We start from the raw sequence: 20633 nt of genomic DNA on the forward strand, positions 1-20633 counted from the left end.
AAAAAAAGAAAAAAAAAAAAAGACATTTATGGAGCCAACAAACGAAAAAAAGTTCATCATCACTGGTCATTAGAAAAATGCAAATCAAAACCATGTTGAGATATCATCTCACACCAGTTACAATGGTGATCAACAGATGCTGGAGAGGATGTGAAGAAATAGGAACACTTTTACACTATTGGTGGGAGTGTAAATTAGTTCAACTGTTGTGGAAGACAGTGTGGCAAATCCTCAAGGATCTAGCAACAGAAATGCCATTTGACTCAGTAATCCCATTACTGGGTATATACCCAAAAGATTATAAATCATTCTATTATAAAGACATATGCACATGTATGTTTATTGCAGCTCTGTTCACAATAGCAAAGACTTGGAACCAACCCAAAGGCCCACCAATGATAGACTAAAGAAAATGTGGCACATATAGACCATGGAATACAATGCAGCCATAAAAAAGGATGAGTTCATGCCCTTTGCAGTGACAGGATGAAGCTGGAAACCAACATTTTCAGCAAACTGACACAAGAACATAAAACCAAACATTGCATGTTCTCACTCCTAAGTGGGTGTTGAACAATGAGAACACATGGACACAGGGAGGGGAACATCATACACTAGGGCCTGTCATGGGGTGGGGGATTAGGGGAGGGACAGCTTTAGGAGAAATACCTAATGTGATGGATGCAGCAAACTACCATGTCATGTGCATACCTAAGTAACAAACGTGCACGTTCTGCCCAAGTACCCCAAAACTTAAAGTATGATTTAAAAAAATAAACTATAAAATGAAAAATAAAATAATATTATTATAATTGTCCCTTCATATTCATGGGTTCTATATCTATGGATTCAACCAATGCAGATCAAACAAAAATATAATTGCAACTATACTGACAAAAAAAATTTCTACAAGAACCTGTATTATCTTAATAAAAAGAAAAAATAATAAAAAAACACAGATAAGCTAACAAAAAGAGAGCCCAATTTAAAAACCAGCAAAGGACTTAAATAGACACTTCTTCACAGAAAATGACCAATAATCACATGAAAAAATCTCCAACCCATTAGTTAACAAGGAAATGCAAATCAAAAACACATCATGCCCATTAGGATAATTACAACCAAAAAGCTATACAACAACAAAGTCTGGTGAGAATATGAAGAAAATAAAACCGTTATACCCTGCTGGTGTGTATGTAAAATGGTGTAGCTACTTTGGAAAACAGTTTGGCAGGTTTTTTTTTTTTTTTTTGAGACAGAGCTTCGCTCTTGTTGCCCAGGCTGGAGTGCGATGGCGCAATCTCAGTTCACTGCAACCTCTACCTCCTGGGTTTAAGTGATTCTCCTGCCTCAGCCTCCCGAGAAGCTGGGATTACAGGCATGTGCCACTACACCTGGCTAATTTTGTGTTTTTAGTAGAGAGTTTCTCCACGTTGGTCACGCTGGTCTTGAACTCCTGATCTCTGGTGATCCGCCTGCCTCAGCCTCCCAAAGTGCTGGGATTACAGACGTGAGCCACTGCGTCTGGCCTTGGCAATTCATTAAACAGTTACCATATGACCTAGCAATTCTACTCCTATGTATATTCCCAATAAAAATGAAAATATATTTCCACACAAATGTAAAAAAATATTCATAGGAGCATTATTCATAATAATGTGGAAGCAAAAGGCGGAAGCAACTCCAATATCCATCAACAGAGGAATGGATAAACCATACCTGACATATCCACACAGTGAATTGTGCTGCCATAAAAGAGAATGAAGTACAGAAAGAAGACAGTCACAAAAGACTATATACTACATGATGGCATTATATGAAAGTCCAGAACAGGAAAATTAAAGTAGATCTGTGGTTACTTAGAGCTGGTGGGGGCAACATTAAGGTGGTGATAACTAAAGAGCACAGCGTTTCTTTTTGAGGTGATGGGAATGTTCTCAAATTGACTGTGGTGATGGTTATACATACCTGTGAATATGCTAAAAATCACTGGACTGTACACTTGAAATGGGGTGTGTGATTATATAAATTTAATTATATGGTATGTGAATTACATCTCAGTGAATATTTTTTTTAAAAAAAGCATAAAGTTTCCTTAACAAAGACAAAGAAACCAAAAGCCATTATGAAATGTTCTCGGTTTAACTCATTTTTTATTTTTTTTGAGACAGAGTCTCCCTCTATTGCCCAGGCTGGAGTGCAGTGGCGTAATCTCGGCTCAAAGCAGCTTCCACCCTTCGGTTAGTGATTCTCCTGCCTCAGCTTCCCATGCAGCTGGGACCACAGGTGCTGATCACCACACGTGGCTAATTTTTCTATTTTTAGTAGAGATAGGGTTTCACCATGTTGGTCAGGCTGGTCTCAAACTTCTGAACTCAAGTGATCTGCCCCTCTAAGCCTCCCAAAGTGCTGAGATTACAGGCGTAAGCCACCATGCCCAACCTCAATTTAACTCCTTATAAAGAAATGTAATTCAAAGCCAGGAACACTGGTGCATGCATTACTTTATCAATAGATTTTAAACAAAAATATGTACTTAACAAACACTCAAAGAGATCAAGAGCCATGCAGCTAATGTTCAGTACCAATTATTGCTTAACTCTAATTATTACTTAACTCAAAGTTTCTTCCTAAGACTTCATACATCTGGGAAAAATTATTCCTGAGAAATCTTTGTGTTACTCAACATGATGGGGTAAGTCATCAATTTTAGTCTAAAAGATGGAAGTCACGGGACTCTAGAGCACACCTGTCAGCTCTCTGTGAAAAAGGAGTATTTAATGCAAAAGAAAGAGAATAAAAAAGAATGCCAAGCATTCAATGCCACTTGAGTCCATTCTCCTATTCACACTAGAATTTAGATTCAACCTACTGTGTACCAGATGGTTTCATTATCGAAAGACAACAGGAACCCAGAGTTTGGTTAGTTGACTTTTCTGGCCTAGGTCTACTTTTTTTGACCATTTTTTTTTTTTTTTTAAAGATGGGGTTTCACCTTTGGTGGAAAACTTCAGGGCTGAACGTTGAGTAGGTGCTGCCTCTAAAGAGAGCAATCACTACACTTATGGCTGGGATTTTGCGCTTAGTTGCTCAGAGGCCCCCAGGCAGACTACAGACAGTGACAAAAGGTGTGGAGTCTCTTATTTGTACAGATTGGATTCGTCACAAATTCACCAAATCAAGAATAAAGTATTTTGTTCTTTATTAACAAAATACTTTATTAATTAAGTATTAATAAAGTATCTTTATTAATCTGTAAAAATACCAGATAAAGTATTTCAGGCCTCACCTGAAGATCATGAAAAATATGGTGGGGATCCACAGGACCCTCATAAACGGCATATTGTTACCAGAATAAAAAGTACAAGAAGACATCCATATTGGGAAAAAGATATAATAAAGATGCTTAAATTAGAAAAAGCACATACCCCTCAAGTTCACAAGAATATCCCTTCAGTGAATGCAAAATTGAAAGTGGTTAAGCATTTGATAAGAATCAAGCCCTTGAAGTTGCCACAAGGACTTTCAACAGAGGAGAACATGTCTAACAACACATGCCTCAAAAGCACTGGGGTATTAGTAGTGCAGTGGCATCTGAAACCTGTGGAGCAGAAAGCAGATGAGGCCTAGTGCCTGGGCAGCTTCCAATTGTAAAATCCAAATTGTTTTTATTTAAAGATAGTGAGAAAGTGTTTTCATTAAAATATGTTTTAAAAACGAAAAAAAAAAAAAAAAAAAAGATGGGGTTTCACCATGTTGGCCAGGCTGGTCTCCAACGCCTGACCTCAAGTGATCCTCACACCTTGACCTCCCAAGGTGCTGGGATTACAGGCATGAACCACCACGCCCAGCTTTACAGCCTATGTTTTATCTTCTATACCATCTTTTATTTTTTCTGCTTTTGAAAAGGTAAAAAACAAGTATTTAAAAATGGTCCCAAGTTTTGTTTTCCCGTTAGTTTTATTGCTGTTCTGTACTGTTTTTGGGATTTTTGCAGGCTTTTTCAGTTTGTGTAACTTCCCCCGACTATTTATCTCTTCTAATCCCCATTCATCATGACCTCCTCTCCCTGCTCCCACCATCCCACAGGCATATTCAGGATTTCCTGGGTTTTCCCAGAATTTACATGACAGGCTGGTTGGTTACTCAGCCTCATCACTCTAAATCTTCAAATACAATAATTAGCTGGGTGTGGTGCCACACACCTGTAATCCTAGCTACTAGGGAGGCTGAGGTAGGAGAACTGCTTGAACCCAAGAAGCCTAGGTTGTAGTGAGCCAAGGTCATGCTACTGTACTCCAGCCTGGGTGACAGAATGAGACTGTCTCAAAAAAACAAAACAAACAAATAAAATTTAAAGTTTAAAATGTTAAACATTCCCCTTTATAGCTCATATCACAATGAAGTACAGCAGTAGTCCTTAATCTGAACTCAAAGCATTTCAATTGGGTCCTAATTACAACTTTAAGAATGGAGGCATACTTCAGAAAAGAAAGCACCAGTGCAGTTCCAATTTATTATTTTATCTGCTGTCTTGGGATTGCAGGGAGTATGGAGTACACAGTGGTTTAGAATCACTGTAAAATTAAAAAAGATGCAGAGACATCAACAAGAATCCACATTCTAAGTTGTCAGAATCCACATTTCTGGTCTCCTCTACCAGGGCCTGCTCTGTTTTTGATGTCTCAAAATATAATCGTTTGATCTAAAATATATGTTCCTCAGTCCTGTTTCAGGCCTTCTGCCTGGAATGTTCCTCCCCCTAGTATTTGTAGGGCTAGCTCCTTCCTGTCACGCAGGTCTCAGCTAATCCCACTTCAGAGGGGGCTTCCCTGACCAACCTACCCACAGCCCTTCCCTAGTCATTCTCTTCCACATTACCTTCTTTATGCATGCTGATACACATGTATTTTACCCTTTTTACTTATTATTATTTTTAAGACAGAGTCTTGCTCTGTCACTCAGGCTAGAGTATAGTGGCACAATCTAGGCTCACTGCAACCTCCGTCTCTCAGTTTCAAGCAATTCTCCTGCCTCAGCCTCCTGAGTACCTGGGGTTACAGGCATGCACCACCACACCCAGCTAATTTTGTATTTTTAGTAGAGACAGGGTTTCACCATGTTGGCCAGGCTGGTCTCAAACTCCTGACCTCAAGTGATCCGCCCACCTTGGCCTCTCAAAGTGCTAGGATTACAGGCACGGGCCACCATTCCTTGTCCCATTTATTTTACATCACAATCCAAAAGTATCTTCTCTAGCTGTTTATTTCCTTATAGTCCATGTCTCTCCACCTGGATATTATCTTCATGAGAGCAGGAACTTACCCATCTTATTTACCACTTATGTCTTGTGCCTAAATAGTGACCAGTGGAGTGGGCAGTCCAAACTAATAACTGTTCACTGATTAAGTGAGCATAATATTGCATGATTTTCCCACATTACATTCCTTTAAACAAAATTAGATGATGTTAAACATTACCAGCAATTTTCAGATGCAATCTCAAAAACATAAATTGAACACAATTAACTTTGAGGAGTTTAAGCAGTTAAGTGCACTATGAATTCTTTAGTTAGAAAAATTATTTCCTACATCAAATCTCTAGTTAAAAACCAGTATTGATATCTCTATGTCTGTCTATCACCATTTGCATGCATCTATCCATCCATCCATCCATCCATCCATCCATCCATCTCACCATTTGCAACTAAAGAAACCTGTCAGGCCAACTGGTTCCTGCTTTGACTTACAAACTCAGAAAGTTTTCATCTAATATTCTTTTCACATATAAAACATTTCATTTAAAATAAAGAAGGTAGTGTGGCATATGGGATTATATACCTGATAAATTCTTTCCACTTCAGTTAGATTTTCACTGCTGCATTTGGGAGTAAAAATTGGAATACAGAATTTTGACTGCCTTCTTTTGTAGAAACCTAAATGTAAGCCAGGTGCAAGTGTTCAAAATTGTGGTTAAAAGTTCAGCAGCGCAGAATTAGATTCAAATGGAGAAGGTACCTAATAGTGTAACGAAGTGTTTCTTAAATAAGACCCTCTCTCAGCTACCCATCCCTGCCATGTCTATGGATAAAATTAACTTCACTAGAGTGGGCCAAATGACTAGACCAAGGATGAGTAACCAAACCAATGGCAATCGTAATAAATGGAACATACACGATTAGAAGATAAACTGCTTTGGAAAGGAGTTGGTGCAAATTATGTCCAAGAAAACAGCTTCAGATTGGATGATGGTAACCCAGCCCTCTCAGATCTCTCTTTCTTGGGAAGCATCAATGCCAGATGATCAAGGAGACAGCTGTATCCTGAATGATACTGAGCTGCTGTTCTAGTTACTGATGAACTTTTGTAGAAACCTAAATGTAAGCCAGGTGCAAGTTACTATACTCCATTCTAGACCATGTCACATTTCCTTACATCCTTGCCCAAACCCATTATGAAAAATAATCTGGGTATGTGCCTTTCGTGCACTATAAAGAGTAAATTCATCCATCTACAAAATCTAAAATAAAATACTCTGACTACAAATGAATTAAAGGGAAATTATTTTCTCTATAAGCTGAAAGTGTCTAACAAGTCCCCGCAGACAAGAATGTCAAAAGTGTAGCTGTCCTCAAATAATGATTAGCGGTCATAAAAAAGTAGAACTGTTACATATAATTCAGTGGTATATAGGAAAGGAACAACCATTCCCATTGTTTGACTTCAAGTACCTATATTACTGTATAAACAGAAAAACAACTATAATAATGGACAGGATTGGAGCACAAACCAGTACATATCTGCAAAATGTATATAACAGTGTTTTGATAAGGAAAGTCAGCAATTACAAAATATGTATTTCGTTCCACAATTCAGTTTGACCAATCAAAAATACACATATTCTGCATACCTACTATGCACCAGGCATAGAGTGAGATGTCAGAATGAATAAATCATGGATTTCACTCTCAAGGACTTAGCTAGAGACCAAAACAAACGAGAAAAAACGTCTCCGAAATTCCAACATGGTGAGTCCTATAAAAGTGACAGGCATCCAGCATTCTAAGTAGTATTGCAGGCAGTCCCCGCTTTTTCCAAGAGTACATTCCTGGAATACATAACGGAATTTGCCAAAGATGCTATATTCCTAGTGAGATGGCCCCACAGAAACTGCGCTAAATGAACAGCACCAAACAAACTGGTAAACAATATGTTCAAACAAACAATGCTTCAACAATGAAAGGGTCTATGTTACTAAAAAGTTAAGCATCCATCCTATAAAAATACACAAACTTAACATGTTTCAAAAGTGTTTTCAAGATTCAAAGAGGAATGCAACAGTTATGAGAATTATAACACATTGACCAAAACCATTTTTTAATGGTTGTATTATCTGGTTTCCTTCCAGAAAAATTTGAGGCAACGTTTTTCTTTTTTCTCAAAAAAATTTCCCTGTTCTAGAAGGGGCATCCAAAATCATCCCTCTGACTCTAGAGCTGCCCTCAGAGTATATAGAGTTGATTTTTTAATAATCATTCACAGTGAAAAGCATTTTTTAAAAGATCACACCACCATTTCAGAAAGTGTGATAAAGGGATATAGGTTTTAGAATACAATTAGGTTTCAAATCCTGAATGTGACACTTAGTGTCATGTGATCTTGGCCATTTCCGAACCACTCTAAGTTTCAATTTCCCCATGTGTAAAACAGAAATGATACCTATCTCCACTGTTAGATTAGTAAATGTATGAGGAGTAGCTTATAAGTTGTTGGCATTCAATAAATGTTGTCTAATGTTAATATTACTGTCTTTATCATTATTACATTTCTTCTACCCCCTTCGTTTATCCAAAGTTAAAAGTTCAGTAGTCCTGAATTAGATTCAATAAAGGACAAAAGGAAAAGGTACCTAATAGTGTAATAAAATATTTTTTAACTAAGACCCTCTCACAACTACCCAGTGACAACTACTATTACATTTTAGAGTAATCTATCTAGGCTTTTTTCCTCTCAATGAAAATGTTTCCTGTACAATTACTTAAAACTAGAATAAAAGTATGTTCCAACTATGTGCCATCAGACACCAGTCAAAAAGGTAGAGAAAATGAAAGAACTGCAGTAAACTAAAAACGTAAACTAAGCGAAACACTGGAATGCTCCACAGGAATAAAAACTCCAGCAAGTTCCACAGCAGTGTGAATGTGCTTAATGCCACTGAGCTTTACACTTAAAAAAATGGTTAATTACACATTTTATGTCATGTATATTTTGCCACAAAATAAACAAAAATTCCTAGAAGTCAGGGGTTGGTCCATTTTGTATTCTTAGAACCTAGAATGTGACAGCTCATTAGATTCAATAACTATTCCCTGAATAAAAGTAAACAAGTTAGTGATAGTGATAGGTTAGTGATAGGATAGGATTTCTAGTTTCCAACTCAGTCAACTATGAAGAATATGGGTAGTGAGGAGATAACCTAAAAATTGTTTACAAGAAACATACCTTGGTGATTTACTACTGCTATTGATGACATCAGCTTAGCTCCTATATCATTCCAGGCTAGTGAACTCAGAGGCCCAAGGCTTTGTCCCAAACTAAAACCACAGGTTAAGGGGCCTCACCAATTGTTTGAGTTGAAGTCTGCATAATGGGTGAAATGTAAATAGGGTCACCTTAGAGTCAGCAGAGGTATATTAAGGCCACAGCTGACTAGCTTCATGTGACCTGTTTCATCAGCAAGACCTGCATACTTCTGTACTGACATTTCATATCTACAGGCAAACTACAAAACCCTCACATCTAAAAATGTACTTCAAAAACTCCTAACATGAAATTCTGATATGCTTTTTTAGAATATATTCACATCTTGACAAGACTGAGAAAGATTAATCCAGTGAACTATCACTTACTGATACCTACTATGGAACATTAGGGCAGGTTATTGGGATTCACAGGTGAATAACTCAGGGTTAAGACAGGTTAGTGTACAGCTTACACCTACCTCCCTGGCTGTTATTACTTCACATACCCTAGACAAATAAAATCTATTTTTTTAATCTTTTAAAACTCACCTGTTGAATTAGCACTAGAGTTGTGTGGAGGCACAGAATTCTCTATGTTTGCAGATGGTGTAAGAAGAAAGAAACATCCTGTTATGAAAGAACATTTAAGAATACTGGCAATGTGGTTTTCTGCCTAAGGGGAGGCGGGGTAGTGGTGTGGGGGAAGGTAGATTATTCCACAGTAAGTTCTACTTTTGCCCCTGTTGTTACGAAACATATCTTAAAGCTCTCAGTAAACCAAACTGTATAATCGGGTTTTTCAAGATAAAAAACATCTAGCTTATGTAACACTTACATAGTACTTACCATGTACCAGCCACTGAATGCAATAGCTTTGCCAAAATTCATTCATCCACATAAAGACAGAACAATTGGGGACAGATGGGCCAATTTCTGCACTGACAGCTTTGCTCTCCTGAGTGGAGGGGACCATTTCAGGAGAGAGGCCTTTGTACTCATAGGCATCTCTAGGTCCCGCACCACCAACACCCTAATTTCACACCATGGAGGGATAAACAGGATTTTCTCATCTAACTGCAAGCCTTCTCAGTACCAGTTTAATTTTTAAACTAGTATCTTTAGATTTGGAAAAAACATAAGAGATTTCTATGTCCCAATTAAGCAACTTTTCAGAGCGGTTTATTCATTTTGAGTCTTTGTGTAATGAAGATTATGCATACGACAAAGGAAGACAGCAAGTACATTATTGGGTCCTTTTCACAAAGATGAACTCTCCCCCACTTAAAAATCCTCAAAGTACAAAGAAAAGCAATAACTTTGAAGGATTCATCTTTCCTTCTTGGGCAAATTTTCTTGTGAGAATGTCTTCTTCTTGATGGGACTACCATCTGTTTATCACAAAAGGATACAGTGAAAAAAGATCAAGGTCAATAGACTACATAGATGTATTCAGCAGCAGGTATCAAATAATTGCCAACATCATTAGGTGCCTATCACAAGCCAGGGTTATGTGCATTAGCTATCTAATCCTCCCAAAAATTCTTAGGAGTATTGTTTTGCAGACAAGAACTGAGGCCCAGAGAAGGCCACCCAGATAGAAAGTGGCAGAGTCTGAAATTGGAACAGGCTGTTTGATTCCTAAGCCTGCAGACATGAGTGCCAAAATGGAACTACTGATTTTCTACTATAAACCTGCTCCTCCCCCCAACCCTCCCAATTGTTGCCTTACCAGCTGCTCAACTCCAAAACGAAGGTCATCCTTTGATTCTTTTCTCTTCCTCATCCCACCCTCCAATCCATCAGCAAGTGATTAGTTCCACCCACACCAACAGATCTAGAATCCACCCTTTTATCTCCATTGCCACTCACTATCATCTTTTGCCTGCACTAACACAAAAGCCTGTTTTTGTGGCCCTGCTCTTGTCACTCTTATGCGATGATTTCTTAATTTCTTGGCAACTTATTTGAAATCTTGAATACAGCAATTTTTAAGCCACCTCAATCCTTGCAATTTTCAGTTACAATGGTCAAAAGGTTCCTTCTTTCCACTAAGATTGTTCAAAGTGGGTTTCTGTTACTTGCCACTAAGAGTAATGACTAATAGCCTCCCCTCCCATCCTGTTAACCTTGTTCATTGGACTACTACAATAAATCCTGTTTGCTGATTTGCAAACTTGTTCATAGTGTCCCTCCTCCTTCAACTGATGGTATTTATAAAGCTATGCAGCAGACTGTGAAGAATATTTTAAAAGCAGAATTTCAATAATGCTTTTATCTTCTCCCACAATATTCTAGGCAATGGTAGTACTGTGGAATAAAAGCATTACGTATCTACTTTAAGAGCCATCATCACCAAATGTGGCTTAGTGGTGAAATGGTTAATTGAAAATTTGGATTCTACGGCCGGGCGCGGTGGCTCACGCCTGTAATCCCAGCACTTTGGGAGGCCGAGGCGGGTGGATCGCGAGGTCAAGAGATCGAGACCATCCTGGTTAACATGGTGAAACCCCGTCTCTACTAAAAATGCAAAAAATCAGCTGGGCATGGTGGCGCGTGCCTGTAATCCCAGCTACTCGGGAGGCTGAGGCAGGAGAATTGCCTGAACCCAGGAGGCGGAGGTTGCGGTGAGCCGAGATCGCGCCATTGCACTCCAGCCTGGGTAACAAGAGCGAAACTCCGTCTCAAAAAAAAAAAGAAAATTTGGATTCTGATCTGAAACCCAACAGGTATTAATCATTTCACTTTCCATAAATTAGCTTACTTATCTATAAAATGGGAATAATAACTGTGAAGATCCAATGGGATGATTTAGGGAACTAAATTAGCATTGCGTGGGGTTGCATAGAAAATGTACGCAGTAAAAATTAGCCATATTAGTTTTAGTATGTTAAAAATCACTACACTTCATAATGACATTTTATACAGATGACACTATATTTGAAGACTAGGATAACAGTTCCTTGCTTTTTTGAGAAATATTCTGTCGTACCTTCTTTTAGTCTAGTTGCAAGGTGACATTATTCTGAGATTCCACCTCAGGTTGGTTATACTAGTTCATGAACTCAGGGCTCTCCTACTGCAGAGCATTTTAAGTTTTCCAAATGGTACTAACCTCTAGTAAGACATTAAGTAATAAACAGAACAGCGAGTTAAAACAGGGCAAAAGAAAATCGGTGTTATGAGGGCAAAAGAAAAAAGCATGGTCACTCACAGTTTCTCTGATCGTTGGAGAAACAGTAAGATTTATTTTCACAAACATAGCAACAAATTTTAAAAAATGAAGACCTCACCTCATGAAATAAGTGGTCTAAAATTAGCACCAAGATCCTCGATGGACATGATTTTACCATTTTCTGAAATGATCTCAAAATTAGGTCTGGAAAGCCAGTTTGTCACATGCACAATTAAGCAAACAAACAAAAAAAACTTCAACAAAACAAAAATCAATTCACCCAGATTATTCCAGCAAAAGCAAGTGATGTGCCTGAACCTTCCGGATTCACAACTGCCTTTTCTCTTGCTGAATAAAACCAACCTAAGGCTAAATATACAGTGGATGGATAGAATCTAAAACCATGAAAGCCTTAGATCACCTGAAGTTAACTTTTCCTAAGTTTACTGACCACTACCCTAGGAACCTGACTTAACAGTTGACCAAGGAAGACAGAATTTACACAGCAAATCCCAGCTTCCTGGTTTCATCCAAAAAGGGCTTTTTGAAGTCTCCAAAAGGCCAAGGGCCTAAAAGTAAACAAATTCTGCCCCACACAGAAGAGCAATGTCAATATCATCCTGTGACGACCTTACTAGCGACGTGGTGGGCCCCTTGCGACCGTGCAGCTGTGCCCTTAACGCTGCGCAGCTGACGCGCGCCGCGGCCGGGTGTTTATTGTACGCGAGGCGCGGAAAGCGCCCCACCAGGGGGGCGGCGGCGCCAACTGCCGCGAGGGCGAGTCGCGCTCCCCAAAAGCTCCCAACTAGCTTCAAGAGCCCCGAGGTCTAACTTCGAGCGTCAGGAGGACCTTAAGACCGTAAGTCATCTAGATAATGTTGCACAATCGTAGACGTTAAAATGCCAGGGAGACGCTTGAAAGGCTCCCCAACTAACTGAGAGACGTTTCCGCGGGCCTCGGTAGACATATTTCTCAACTCAGCTAATCTTGTTTACAAATGGAAGCCTTAGATAAACTCTAACCCCAGTAAACATTAACTTCAGGGAATGGCTGTAAAAACCAACTTGCGGTAACTCAACAGGTTATTCGCAACCGTCCCAGCCTGCGACCGCCGCTTCCAGAAAGCGAGAGGGAAAGAGCCCGGGAATTTCCTCAGCAGGCGGCCCCGGAGCCAGCGGGAGGCCAGCCCAAGTCTCAGTTTCTCCCTGGCCCGCCCAGTCACCTCCGGGTCCCCTCCGTGTGTTCGGCCAGAGACACACAAACTTTCTGTACTAGAGCCCAACTTGGGAACCCAAGCCTCTGCAGCGCGCTGCCTCCCATGAAGGGGGCGAGCGACCCCCTCTGCTACTTACCCGCCGAGCTTGCGTTGTACTCCCGGGCCGCCCCCAGCAACGCCAGCACCTGCAGAGTCCCCAGGAGCAGCGCGGCCCAGGCACCTCGCGCGCCGAGTCCCATTGTTCCAAGGGCAGGATGCGGCGGCCTCGTGAGTTCCCAGCCGCGGAGGCAGCAGCGAGAGCGGCTCCTCTGCGTAGCCGGTGCCGGCTCCGCGTCCCCTCAGGCGGCGCACGTCTCCCCGCCCGCCGCTTGCCCCCCGAATGACCAAACAGGGCGCAAGAGCTGGGCCTGGAGGGGGCGTCGCGTGCGCAGCCGGAGCGGCAAGGCCGGGCGGGGTGGCGCGGGGGCGGGCTCGGGGTTCTGGGCGTGGCGACGCAGCTCCCGGCCTCCCTCGCAGGCGCGCGCCTGGGAACCCCAGAAGCTGTTTCCTTTCTTTTCAGAAATGGCAGTTTTGTTGTCCTAGATGAAGGCGAGCGCCGCAGCCTCTCCGAATGCTAACCACGCGGGCTTCGCAGTGCCCGGAAGGAAGTCTTTGAAGAGTAGTTTTGCTGGCAGGGAGCTTACAAGGGTGCGTGCGGCTCAGAGTGAGAGGGTGGAGCTGCAGGGCGGGGACAGCAGGAGGGGGAGGTCCTGGAGAGGAACTTGAGGGGATGCGATTCACTCTTAAAGAGTCCTGGAGGGTTGGAGCTTCCCACTCGCATGACCCAGCGGGAAGTGAAGAAAAACAGCTCGACAGATTTGTTGCTTAAATTCAAACGTAAAACACCCACGCTCTCCTTATCCCAGTTGTACCTCATCTCCACGGGTTCCTTTCCTTGTTATCTCTGGATAAGACGAGATTAGTGTAGTGGGCGGGTGGGGGCGCGCGCTGGAGTTGGTAGCAACTCGCACCGAAATGCAGTAGAGCCACGGAGAGCGGGGGGCTGCATTAATCTTATCAGCCCCTTCTCTCCCTGGGCCCCGCTGTTCCAGTTCGGTTGAAATGGCCAGTTTTGAACAATTTTTGGCCGAGTTCCTCTTAAAGCCTTGGAGCCCATGCTGCTCAACTTGTCTTGACTTGCAGTGCTTGTAAGGTCTGCATTTTGATTGTGCCCAGAACTCTGATGTGACAGGTAGCGACCTGTGGCTGATGCAGGCGAGTAACAAAGGCTGAGTGCTGGCTTGGGTGGGAACCCTTAGCTGAGGTAGAAGACGGAAGGATCTAGGGTGCCTAAAATCACAGTGAATCCCCACCTGCAAAGGTCTTAATGTTGGAGATCTTTGGCACCTGAGCCGGATTTCATCACATAAAGGCCTCCTTGCAGTTAAGTTCTCAAAGCTGTTATGAGAGGTGGAACTTTCTCGTGTCAGGTAAATCCATCATTACAGAGGTCTGACTGGTCATAGTGATTAACTGGGACAATCTGCCCTGAATTTACACAGACTTCCGTCTGTGGATTCAATCAGCCAATCTGCAAATATTTCCCAGCATCTATTATGGACAAAAAACAAGCACTGCACATTTCGGTTTTGGTTACTTAACTGGTGAATCTGGTTTAGGAATAAACCGTTCTGGTGACTACCCCATTATCTAAGCATTTCACAGTCTAGGCTCAACCTGTCTTTCCAGCCTTGGTGCTTTCTGGTTCCTGGCATTTGCATACCTTGTTTTTTCCTTCTGGAATGCCCTCCTCCATTCTCTTCACCAACCCACAGCTAGTACTTGCTTTAAGGCACGGTGTACTTATAGCCTGGGAATCTGGGGCGGAATAAGAGGTCTGGATGTGTATATCCCTACCACATTCATGTGTTGAAGCCTAATCCTCAAGGTGATGATATTAAGATGTGGGGCTTGGCCAGGTGTGATGGCTCATGCCTGTAATCCTAGCACTTTGCGAGGCTGAGAAGGGTGGATCGTTTGAGGTCAAGAGTTCAAGACTAGCTTGACCAACATAGTGAAATCGGGGCTCTACTAAAACTACAAAAAATTAGATGGGGATGTTGGCACGCACCTGTAATCCCAGCTACTCAGGAGGCTGGGGCACAAGAATCGCTTGAACCTGGGAGGTGGAGGTTGCAATGAGACGCAATCACTCCACTGCACTCCACCCTGGGAGAAAGAGTCGCTTGAACCTGGGAAGTGGAGGTTGCAGTGAGCCAAGACCACTCCACTGCACTCTAGCTTGGGAGACAGAGTGAGACTTGTCTCAAGGGAAAAAAAAAAGATAGGGGGCTTTTGGGTGGTGATTTGGTTGCTAATGCATGGGATTAGTGCCCTTATAAAGGAGGCCTGAGGGAACTTGTTTCACCCTTCTGCCCTGTGAGGGCACAACAGGAAGAAGCCATCTGTGAAGCACAGGGACCTCACCAGACACCAAATCTGTTGATGTCTTGATCTCTGGACATCCCAGCCTCCAGAACTGGGACAAATAGATTTCTATTGTTTATAAATTTGATTATAAAGTAGTACATTTAAGTTATTTGTGTTATAGCAGCAGAAATGGACTAAGACAGTGTGGAAAACAAGATATCTACTTGGGCAGTTTTTCCTGGGAACTGACCTGATGGAGATACCTTCAGATCTCTGCTATCTGATTGCCGCACCACAGTGAATGAGTGTGCCCAGCTTTCTTTGATACTAACAGTTCAGTACTGTGGGTTGCCCATGTTTTTTCTAGTCTGTGGACAGGGGAAAGAGCAAGGAACTGTGGCCTTCTTGCTCTCTTGGGATCTCTGTTGGGAGGACTTTCCTCCCAGGGGAAGTTGTAGCCCCAGGTGTACCTCGGAGTCAGCCCCTGTCACTGTACCAACATTTTACTTTGGTGATGTGAAAAGTTAAAAGAGCAGTACGGTCAGCCCTTGGCCATTTAGGTCTCTCCTCCTTTCCAGCCTCATGTCTGGATCCCTCTCTGTAACCTGACCAGACCACTCAAAGTTTTCCAAATATGCTGGGGCCTTCCATGCCCCTGTGTTCTTGTTCCTGTTCTTCACTTTGCCTAAGATGCCCTCTAACCTCTGCTCTTGGGCAGTTTCCAATCCTGTGGCAAGATTCCCTTCATATCTCATCTCCCCAGCCATCTGGGCAGATTTTAGTGCTTGGATCCTTCTGCTCATACTTTGATCAGATGGGTTTTTACCCTTGTTCCCTATAAAATATTCCCCACATAGCAGCCAATGTGATTCTTTTAAAATGTCAGATTATGCTCTTCCCTTGCCACCTCACAGAGTCCAAAACCATAGCGTCTAAGGCCTATGTGACATGGTCCATGGCTGCCCTTTCCACCTCATTTTCTACCCTCTTCTTCACCTACTCAGTTGCAGCCTCCTTGCAGCATTTAGAAACGTCCAGTCAGTTCCCCTCCCAGAGCCTCTGTACTTTCTGCTTCCTCACATCCTTCAAGACTATGCTAGTCGGAGGAAAAACTCTTCTTGAATTCCCTAGTTTACAGCTCTGCTTGTCTTTGTGGCATCTAGTGCTATCCATCATTGTGTTCATTTATGTGTTTTTGTCTATCCTACAAGAATATAAGTTCGTGAAAATAAAAAAGTGAATGTATATTTTTGGCCTAATGCCTGTTGCATATTGCTACTGAATTTTTGTCATAGGAGTCACTTTACTTTTTTTTTTTCTTTTGAGACAAAGTCTTGCCCTGTCACCAGAATGGAGCATGGTGGCACGATCTCGGCTCACTGCAACCTCCGCCTCCCAGGTTCACAGGATTACTCAGCCTCTTGAGTAATTGGGACCACAGGCATGTGCCACCGTGCTTGGCTAATTTTTTTATTTTTAGTAGAGACGAGGTTTCCCCATGTTGGCCAGGCTGTTTTCAAACTCCTGATCTGATGTGATCCACCTGCCCCAGCCTCCCAAAGTGCCGGGATTACAGGCATGAACTATCATGCCCAGCCTGCTTTCTTTTATTTAGAACTCAGATTTCCAGACTTCATTACAATTGGGCTCAAAAATATGACCTAGGCTTTGCCAGTCAGGTTCATCCATAGTAAACTTAAATTCAGGTATGAGTAATCAGAGGAAAGTGGCTCATTATGGAACTCCTTAACTTGCTGGTATGAATAGCTCTAATAGCCAGGCGTTGGCTTTGTTGGCAGCACTAGCAGTGAAATTAGTTCCTCACTGATTGTAACATTGAGTTTCTAATGTAATAGCGGTATTGATGGAGAGTTGCAATGGTGATAGTTTTCCCATTGGGCTAGTTCTGCAGTACTTTTGTGCATTATTCGTGGAGGCTTGGCCCCAGTCCTAAATCTCTACACCTTCCAACACACCTGAGAGCTACCCAATATCTTCAATATAATTCTTTTCTATTTTGGCAAGAGTCAGCAGCTTTTCTTTCATACAACTAAGGATCCTGACTTTGTATGATGGTGCATGTTTTTCCCCACAGTGGGCTACAGTCTCCATTAGATGATTTGCCAAATATTTATTGAGTGCTTACTCAGTGATAGACAATGTCCTGGCCCAGCTTACAGTATAGTGGCAGGGCAGATACATAGATGATTGCACTAGAATGTGATAAATGCTATGAAGTGATCATGGGAAAGCACACATTGGAGGCACAGTCTATGCGTTCATCTTTGTATCTGAGGCTTTAATGCGCTTTCATCATATAGAAGCATTCAGTTTATATTGGTGGAATGAATTTTGGGTGGAGATAAACAGCAGCAGAATGCTGGTGTCCTTCCCATCAATAATGTTCTCTTTGCATCCAACCTGTATTTCCTGTATGTCTGAGTCTTTAACTTAGGGTCACTTGAGGGTAGACCAGAAGTCAGAACTATCATTTACTCAGTCAATATTCAAACATTTATTGAACACATGACATGTACCAGACACTATGCTAGGTGCTAGGAAACAATAGAGAATAGCACAAGTCTATATGCCTTGTAAAAAGACACCAATGAGTCCTTTGAAAGTTAGTTGGTTTCTACCCATAGAGACAGAAAGTATTATAGACTGGTAGTTACCAAAGGCTGGGAAGAGAAGAATGGGGAGTTTTGTTTAATGAGTACAGAGTGTTAATTTAATTTTGCAAGATGAAAAGAGTTATGAAGATGGATGGGGGTGATGATTATACACAGTTTGAATATACATAATACTACTGAGCTGTACATGTAAAAATGGCTAAGATGATACGTTTAATGTTATATATATTTTACCACAATTGAAAAAAATTATACCCCTGCCCCCCAAAATAGAACAATAAAATTTAAAATGTTGATAGGAGAAAAATGTGAGTTGGTTTCTAAATATGAATGGTAAAAGCTGCTGTTATCATTGTGAAAATATATAGAGATTGCATGTTTTCTCAGTGAGATTTACTTATATTCCATAGTAAATTTTGATTCATTTTTTAAAAGAAACAGGTGACAGAGGACGGTTCATCTGGCTTGTTGTGCACAGATAATTATCTTCTATGTATGAATTAGTCTGTTAATAAAGCAATATTTGCATAACGAAAGAATCAGAATCTGCCTGGCTTTGAGACTGAAGTGGTTGCAAATAAGGCAAGGCACTGGAGAGATTTAACAAAAGAGAGCAAATTGGCCTGTGTCCATTTCCATTTCTGCCAATTTCCCGTCAACTTCCATTTTAGCAGATTGATAACATGTTATAAACTGTGATTAAGTTTTCACAATGAAAGCTGATTTGCTGGGTATTTTCCCCATTTCTGTGCCTCTGCTTCCTTTCCCTTGTATTCTAGAGCCCCTATTTTTTTGCACCTTCTTCTTCCCTCACTGTTAGGTTTTTCCTTCTTGTTTCTTCCTTTATAGTACAAACTGCAGAGTATGAATCTATATAATTAATCAAAAGAAATTTATTATTTTGTGTTCAACACTTATAGGATTCTTAGATTCAGATGAGCAAAAGTAAAAATAAAACAAGTAAAAGCCAAGATGAACCAAACAGGCCAGGCATGGTGGCTAACGCCTATAATCCCAGCACTTTGGGATTCTGAGTCAAGAGGACTGCTTGAGCTTAGGAGTTTAAGACCAGCCTGGGCAACATAGTGAGATCTCATCTCTGCAAAAAATAAAAAGTTAGCCGGGCATGGTGGCATGTGCCTGTGGTCCCAGCTACTCAGGAGGCTGAGGTGGGAGGATCACTTGAGCCTGGGAGGTTGAGGCTGCAGTGAGCAGTATCTCACCACCGCATTCCAGCCTGAGTAGTGATGATAGCCTATCTCAAAAAGTAAGCAAACAAACAAAAAATAAGCAGAGAACAATGAAATCCAGTGCAGTTGGGATTTTCAAAATTAGATCAGAAAAAGTTCTGTGTGGACTGAAGTTTTTAAGGATAATTTCTCAGAAAGAGATTGGGGGAGCTGATGAGAGGTGGTTATGTGAGTTTTCAGTGTCAGTTCTAGGCAGGATTATATTGTGCTATGAGGACAGTAGGAAGAGGAAAGATGTGAGTTCAGAGGTTTTGTAAGGGGCATGTAGGGAAGCCTCACGGGCCTTTCCAGTGTTAAGTCCCAGGTTATTTATTAGCTCCTGCTTTGACTTTTTTTGTTTCTTCTCTGTAGGAGGCTATAGGAACTCAGCCTGTTTTATTTCTCTGTTGAAAGTCACTGCTTTCCACCCCCATCCTTTAGTGTTCTTATGTCTTTAAATCTACGTATGGAGTGAGTTGCAAGTCTCCAGACCATTCCTCTTTGCTGCCTCTGAACATAGTCACTTTCCATAGCAAAAGTCTAATTGCAATCATGACAGAGAAATTGACAAAAGATAACATTGCTATTGTGGAGAAGGTTAAAAAAGGATGAAAGTTGTTAGATTCTTAACCCCTACTCAGTATTTTCTGCTGCTCATCTAAAAAATGGAGGAGTAGGGCTTACCAGTCCATTCATTCAACAGAAATTGAGCAGTTGAGCACACACATACATACACACACACACACACACACACATACACACAAAAGAAACAACTAGAAATAAGTGTGATGCTGAGAAGACACACCAATGTGATGAACAGCTGGGTAGTGACTTCAGAATAAAGTAGTCAGGGAAGTCCTCTGTAGTAGGTAACAGTAAAACTGAGTCCTTAGAAGGAGCCATGTGAAAACCAGGAGGAAAGTACGTTTCAACCAGCATGGTGTGTTGGGGAAACAGAAAGAAAGCCAGTGAGCCTGAAGCTCAGTGAACAAGAACAGAGAGGTATAAGTGGAGATCTGGGCCTTTTCAGATGAGGAATTTAGATTTTATTTTAAATCTGATGTACAGAAGGAACAGGAACAACACAACAAAATGTGATGGGAAGTCATTTGAGAGTTGGCAAGTCACCTTATGCTTTATATATATTTTTAAAACATCACACCAGGGGCTGGGTGCAGTGGCTGACACCTGTAATCTCAGCACTTTGGGAGGCCGAGAGGGGTATATTGAAAGGTCAGGAATTCAAGACCAGCCTGGCCAACATGGTGAACCCAGTGTCTACTAAAAGTACAAAAATTAGCTGGCCATGGTGGCAGGTGCCTGTAATCTCAGCTACTCGGGAGGTTGAGGCAGATAATTGCTTGAACCTGGGAGGCGGAGGTTGCAGTGAGCCAAGATCGTGTCACTGCACTCCAGCCTGGGAGACAGAGCGAGACTCTGTTTCAAAAAAAA

General features: G+C 41.6%; 2 protein-coding genes and 1 long non-coding RNA gene across 3 annotated transcripts in view; 2 read left to right on the top strand and 1 right to left on the bottom strand.

Annotated features, from left to right (window-relative positions):
* TMEM123 (transmembrane protein 123) overlaps positions 1-13571 on the bottom strand; it is a 62288-nt gene extending 48717 nt beyond the window's left edge. The window contains exon 1 of the mRNA XM_017544761.2: positions 13047-13571. Within this exon, the coding sequence (XP_017400250.1) occupies positions 13047-13149 (103 nt within the window). The 5' untranslated portion in view covers positions 13150-13571. The remainder of the gene's footprint in view (positions 1-13046) is intronic.
* Positions 2429-3739, top strand: LOC108315421 (39S ribosomal protein L30, mitochondrial-like). Its single transcript, XM_017544763.2, has 2 exons — positions 2429-3184; positions 3262-3739. Exons 1-2 carry the CDS (start codon positions 3065-3067, stop codon positions 3628-3630), a joined length of 489 nt encoding a protein of 162 aa, XP_017400252.1. The 5' UTR covers positions 2429-3064; the 3' UTR covers positions 3631-3739.
* Positions 11618-20633, top strand: part of LOC108315423 — an 11751-nt gene continuing 2735 nt past the window's right edge. The window contains exon 1 of the long non-coding RNA XR_001829925.2: positions 11618-12552. This is a non-coding gene — a long non-coding RNA (uncharacterized LOC108315423). The remainder of the gene's footprint in view (positions 12553-20633) is intronic.

Source organism: Cebus imitator, unplaced genomic scaffold (assembly GCF_001604975.1).
Source record: "Cebus imitator isolate Cc_AM_T3 unplaced genomic scaffold, Cebus_imitator-1.0 Scaffold171, whole genome shotgun sequence".
Lineage (NCBI taxonomy): Eukaryota > Metazoa > Chordata > Mammalia > Primates > Cebidae > Cebus > Cebus imitator.

Coding starts and splice junctions, on each gene's coding strand:
- LOC108315421 (XM_017544763.2), top strand. CDS start 3,065: ATGGCTGGGATTTTGCGCTTAGTTGCTCAGAGGCCCCCAGGCAGACTA. Junction 3,185..3,261: donor ACAAATTCACCAAATCAAGA/ATAAAGTATTTT, acceptor TAATCTGTAAAA/ATACCAGATAAAGTATTTCA.